We start from the raw sequence: 6,328 nt of genomic DNA, 5'->3' as shown, positions 1-6,328 counted from the left end.
ACTTTGTCTTAACCTAATATACTTGACCTGATACATTCATTTTAGTTTATTTAATTTCAGTCATGTTTTTCATGAACTTAACTCAGCATGTATTTACACAACCCCCTGTTATTCCCAGGTAATGCACTCCAAACCTTTGGTATAAATCAAAGTGTGTAAAGAAAAGTGCAATATTACCAAAAATGCTAATTGTTTAAGGTTTGCTCTTTACCTTGCTGAAGGTTTATGTTGCTGATTAAGATTTGAACAAACTGAGACAATAGAGTCCTTATATGTCAGCTCTTTGTTTATTAGTTTAAATATTTGGAGCAGGAAAACTTCTTTACATCTACACTTAACGTCAGCAGCATAAGGAAAAAAGGAAGTGTGTTTTTTGGACTATTGTCTTTTTGGAAATCCCTAGTTGCTTAATATTCAGGTTCATATCAAAAATGTCAGCCCAAATACTTTCCATGTCTGTTTTTTTAGAGTTAAGATCCCTCAAGTTATGATGCAGGTTTTTCTTCCATATTTCTATTTTGACAATTTTCCTGCAATGCCCTGTCTTGACTAAATAGTTTTTGTCCGTATTTATTACTGTAAGTATGGTGTTGCTTTATCAGTGCACTCCTCTATGGTTACAGTATTTTGTCTTATTAGATTCTTCTAGTTTAATGTCTGCCGTCGCTGTTGTTCTTCTTACCCCTCATTCACACAGACTATATGATGGAACAAACGTCAAACATAATTTGTTGTTGGCAAGAGGTAAACATTTCATAGGTTTGCAGCCGCTGAAACAACCTGCTATACTTCATATTTTAAAACTTGAATATTGAAAATTAGACTTGCTAATTTATAACACTAAAATTATCAACATACAGACATGGTTGTTGAGTAAACAATTTATTAATTTGTGGCTTACATATTCTTACTGATTAAGATTACATGATGAATAAAAATACCACAATTCCGTACTGGCTTCCTGCAGCTTAGCTGCCAAGAGATCAAACAATAGCAAATAAACAACACCAAAAAACAAACAAAATAAAATGAAGCCTTAAACAAAGAGCATCATCAGGGCTGAAGACAGAAGCAGCAGGATTAGACCGGGCCCGGTTCGTATGGCTCCATTGCACAGGTCCCCTTCACAGCAGTTCATGGCACCAATGCATCCTACACTGGTCATGCAGCTTTTGGTAACCAATCCTTAAAAGGCAAAAGAGGAAACTCATCAGTATGAATAAACTGTATAATGGCCATAAAGTGCTCATACAAAAACACGATTACAATATGAACATGTTTTTGGTAATGAAGTTTTTAAACACCATAGTTCTTCAGATAAATAACAGCTTACCTTGTATCTTGACAGAAGAACATCGGTTTAATGCCTCAGGACAGGTTTGGATATCTGTGCATGACTCAACTGCGACACATGAGTAGCATCTCAATCCACATGCTAAGTAAAGAACAAAGAGAGCAACAACAACTTAAAAGCAACAATTCCACATGAGCAACAAATAAGACAACAAACTTGACCAACTATTTCTGATTCATATTTACAAGTATGTTTAAAAAGTTTTAAGTCAAGTTTTTCAGTCTGATAATTTTTGTTTTTGTTTTAAAGCACTTTAATGTGATTATTTAACAAGAATGATCTGGTGTTAATTATTGACTACAATCTGTCTTTACTCTCCTATAAAGAAATGAACAAATCAAGAACTCCATTTAAAATTACACTATGGATTTTGTATAAAACCTGAATAAATTAAAAATTTTCTAAAACTATTCATGCCAACATTAAATACAGAGAGTCGGATAATACTTTTAAACTTTAAACAACTACCCCAATTAGTTAAATAAAGCCTGTTTTTCATTTTCCTTTTATATTAAAAGTGAAAGACAATCTTACCAGTAGAGAAAGTTAAAATTAGGACAAGAGTTCCGTACAGCTGCATCCTGAACTTCAGCTCTGTAGAGCAGAAACGTTTCTCTCAATTTTTTTTTTTGTTCAGTTGCTTTTGATGACAAGACTCCTCCCCATGTGATCTGAATAGAAACAGCCCTAGAATGTCACACTCTAAATAAAAAAAAACCCCACAGAAGATAAAAAGCAGAAATGAAAACGATGAAGCCAGGGCCACTGGAGGTCATTTTGAACAGGGGGTGCTATAAATTGTTTTTGTTCTTTTTGGACAAAAGACCTATGAGCCTATAGGCCTACTTAAAATACAGTAAAAAGTCAATAGATTTAGATTAACTACTTTATTTCCATTTACACTTCAGTGCACGTAACCAGGGTCTGTAACATACAGACATAATCAGTTCTCAGGTAAATATATATGCGCTATTAATTAAGGGCTGCAAGTGTTTTGCAAATCAATCTGTCAACTATTTTTTTGATTAATCGATTAACTAAAAGCTTTTCTATCTTAAATAAAAAATGTTTTCTTATTTGTTTTACAATTTTGGTATAATTGCCGCTCAAAGGTTTTTGATCTGTCACCTAAAGGCATATTTTTTAGTCTCTAAACTTCAGTTAAGGATTAATTTATTAATAAATTAGTTGACAATTATTACAATAATCAGTTATTCGCAAATAAATTTGTGAACTTGTGTTGATTAGGCCTCAAAATAATGAAAGTAAAATCCAAATACACGCAATAGTAAAATACATTTTTTTCATTTAATAATATTCCAAAATATTCATAAGAAATTTATAAATTTTGTACAAGTATTTTTAACAAAAAATGTAAGTCTCCTTCTGGCCACTAGGGGCCGCTGCAGCTCCCCCACTTCCCACAGACCACTAGAATCGGAAACCAACTTCAGCTTCGTGAAAATAAAAGAAGAATCTGTGCACCAACTTTGATTTTGCAGCATTATAGATTCTATTAATAGTTTAATGTCTAGTAGTATCTAATTTATTTCGGTTTTTCTGATTAAAAATGACCAATGGAAGCTGTATTATCTGCATATTTCCGATAGTAGACTCTTATTTCTAAAATACGAAACCGGAACCGGATTAATAGCGTCATATTACGCGCCTGCCTGATGTCACCTCCTGCGCCGCTATGTTTTGAACAGCCGGGATAGTTTTTCCCCACTGCTTTGATTACCTTTGGATCAATTTCTTTTTAATCTTTATAATTAGTCGAAGGTGAGAAGAAATGTAATCATGCCAAAGTCTGTGAAAAAGCTCAGCACGACTCAGACCTCCATCAGCAGGTACTTTGGAGGGCAGAGCAGCAGACAGCAGTGTGAGATTAGACCAAATCCTGCGGAACAGCAGCAGCTCTCAAGAGGAAAGGTGAAGTCCGCTTTTGTATCATAATATTATCATCACCACCAACATTTCACCTTTAACTTTCTTTATGTAACTTCAATAGAATTCAGTTTCGCACTTATTGACAAAACATTGATTGTATACCACAAAGGATAAGAGGAAAACAAACTAGATGTTTTGCTGTGTTGAAGTTACAGTAATGGAAAGTTGGGTGGAAGGAAAAAGTTTTGTTTTTTTAATTTTTATTGAAGAATCAAAGTATTAAAAGGTATATCAAAACAATCATACAAAATTGTAAATTGAATATCTTAAGAAGCTGAGCAGAGTATGTATAATATAACAAATAGAATCATATAGAGAACCTATATACAATTAGAAAACACAAATATCAGATCGTAGAACAGAGTAATTACATAAAAAGAAAAGGAAAAAAACAAAACAAAAAAGGACTCTTGAATTTTAAAGTAAATTCTCAATATATTGCATCATTGATTTAGGCTTTTTACAATGGGTTGGTACTTCTTTTAATAAAAGTATCTCACTTTTAAAAATATTGGGAGATGGGGTAATTTTTTGAAATCGACACTTATGTATGAAAAATTTGGCCAAAAGAATCAAATTGTTCTAGTTTGATTCTCTATCCCCAGTACAAAAGGATATGTAATACAATAGTGGTAGCCAAAACATAGGAGGATTTAGAATCCAACCAAACAGAGTTTTGGAAGATGTGCAGCTGTAATTTGAGCTTCAAAAGCCTCCACATAGATTTACTATCGTGCTCCTTTGGCTTAGTCCAATCAAAAACATCTGATTGTTGTCACTGGTTAAAATCCTCTCACTTGGAATTCAATGACTGCAGGAAGACTGGAGGAGACATCCATTTTGAAGTTTCAGCTGTCTGTAAAGATTTAGGTAACAATGTTACCTGCTGGTGTTGTTCACTGTATTTTAGCAAGGAAATCCTTAGAGCTGCCTCAGAAAACTGGCTGATTGTTGAACCTGAGCTTCAGGAGGAGCTGTGCAGATTTGTTCCTGGCTGTGGAACTGTGGACCTGTTCTACACTCTCTGCGGGATGCTGGAGGGTTCATGCCCAGCCGGTCCAGTCATGGGAGAAAGTCATGTTGTCATATGAAACCAAATTAGAACTTTTTGTTCGTCCAATAACTGTGTTTGGAGGAAGAAGACGATGAGTTCCCCCTCTAAGAACACCATCACTACTGTGAAGCATGGGGGAAGTAGCATCAGGCTTTGGGGGTGTTTTACTAAACATGAGATAGGGCGACTGCCCTGTATTAAGGAGAGGGTGACCAGGGCTATGTATTGCAAGATTTTGAGGAACAACATTCTTCCCTCAGTTAGAGCAATGAAGATGGGTGGAGGCTGGGTCTTCCAACATGACAATGACCCGAAGCACACAGCCAGGATCACCAAGGAGTGGCTCTGGATGAAGCATATAAAGGTTCTGGCATGGCCTAGCCAGTCTCCAGAACTAAAAAGAGAATCTTTTTAGGGAGCTTAAACTCTGTGTTTCTCAGCGACAGCCCAGAAACCTCACTGATCTAGAGTAGATCTGTGTGGAGGAGTGGGCCAAAATCCCTCCTGCAGTGTGTGCAAACCTGGACAAAAACTACGGAAAACATTTGATCTCTGTAAATGCAAACAAAGGCTAGTGTACCAAATATTATCATTGATTTTTCTCATGTGTTCAAATAGTTATTTGCAGCTGTATCATACAAAAAATAGTTAAAAAAAATCATATATTGTGATTTCTGGATTTTTTTTTTGTAGAATAGGTCTCTCAGAGTGGACATGCACCTATAATGACCAGTTCAGACCTCTTGATGATTTTTAAGTGGGAGAACTAGCAAAATAACAGGGTGTTCAAATACTTTTTTTCCTCACTGTGTAATGCAGACGCTGAAGCAGTCTGTTATGGTGAAGAGAGAGCTGAGTGAAGAGGCAAAGCTTTAAGTTTACTGGTCGCTCTATGTTCCTATCCTATGGTCATGAAATCTGGATCATGACCAAAAGATATGTTATACAGAATAAGGACATACATGTCAGAGAATCAACACTTCTGTATTAGATATATTTTTTATTGTCCATATGTAAAGAAAGAAAAGTAAAATATACACCATGTGTGTATAAATATTGCAAAATTTTAAAATATTTATATCTAATCTAAAGTGATCTATATTGAATCCACTTTCTGAATCAAACATTAGCATAGATAAAAGTTTCAATTATATTTAGTTGATATTTTCTAATCCTTTCAAAATCAATCTAAGCATGCATGTGATTAATTATTGGCTTTAACTCTACATTTATTTTATTATGAATTATTTGTTGTTTTTCTTCCAACCAATAACAAAGATTTTAAAAATAACCAAAAATGAATACTCCAAGGTACTGTTCAGGTGCAATGTGGTTAATGTAGGTCCTTCCCTGAGTGCACGGTAGAGACACCTCTACAATAATGTATCATGGCTACTTGTTTTTCTTGAACAGGGAGAGGATTCTGCACAGACCAAAGATTACACAGAAATGAATAAATCAAGTGAAATACCAATGGTTTTGATGTAGAAAGAGCATTATAACTTAAAAACTCTGAAAAGTTGGGTTTGCATGAATTGCATTTAATTTAATGCAGCTGAGATTATTAAACCTCCACTGGTTCTTTGCTACAGCTGAAGCTTTCCCCTGGTGATGAAATTGGATTGCCATCTAAACGAGCCAAAGTTACAGTGACAGATCAGCAGGTGGAAGATCTGGGGTGTGAAGCTGCACCATCTCAGATGGTTAAAGGTGAACATGGAGCACATGAATATACAAATTCACAATTTTATCACATTTAAAAATGAAATTCTTGTTTTTTTTTTTGTTTCCTTAGAGGCTAAACCAACACAAGAAAGAGGAGGTGGTCTCTGCTCCTCTACATTGGAGAAGCTGAAAGGTTTCTCCTGCATGGCTGAGCCTTTTCTTCTGCACGTCCAGGATCAAAAAAATAAAGATGATCATAACAATAAAAGGTCTGATGAAAGAAGCAGTGTTTCACTTTCTGTTGG

The 6,328-nt window shown here is 35.0% G+C and overlaps 1 protein-coding gene across 1 annotated transcript in view; it reads left to right on the top strand.

The window, feature by feature from the left end:
- The first annotated feature begins 3,039 nt into the window (after positions 1-3,039).
- The window catches only part of msh3 (mutS homolog 3), a 51,353-nt gene continuing 48,064 nt past the window's right edge, over positions 3,040-6,328 (top strand). The window contains exons 1-3 of the mRNA XM_015390206.1: positions 3,040-3,286; positions 5,951-6,068; positions 6,154-6,323. Of these exons, the coding sequence (XP_015245692.1) occupies positions 3,155-3,286; positions 5,951-6,068; positions 6,154-6,323 (420 nt within the window). The 5' untranslated portion in view covers positions 3,040-3,154. The remainder of the gene's footprint in view (positions 3,287-5,950; positions 6,069-6,153; positions 6,324-6,328) is intronic.

Source organism: Cyprinodon variegatus, unplaced genomic scaffold (assembly GCF_000732505.1).
Source record: "Cyprinodon variegatus isolate N-32 unplaced genomic scaffold, C_variegatus-1.0 Scaffold488, whole genome shotgun sequence".
Taxonomy (NCBI): Eukaryota; Metazoa; Chordata; class Actinopteri; order Cyprinodontiformes; family Cyprinodontidae; genus Cyprinodon; species Cyprinodon variegatus.
The sequence above is the reverse complement of the archived record's forward strand: the minus strand, read 5'-3'. Positions and strand labels throughout refer to the sequence as shown.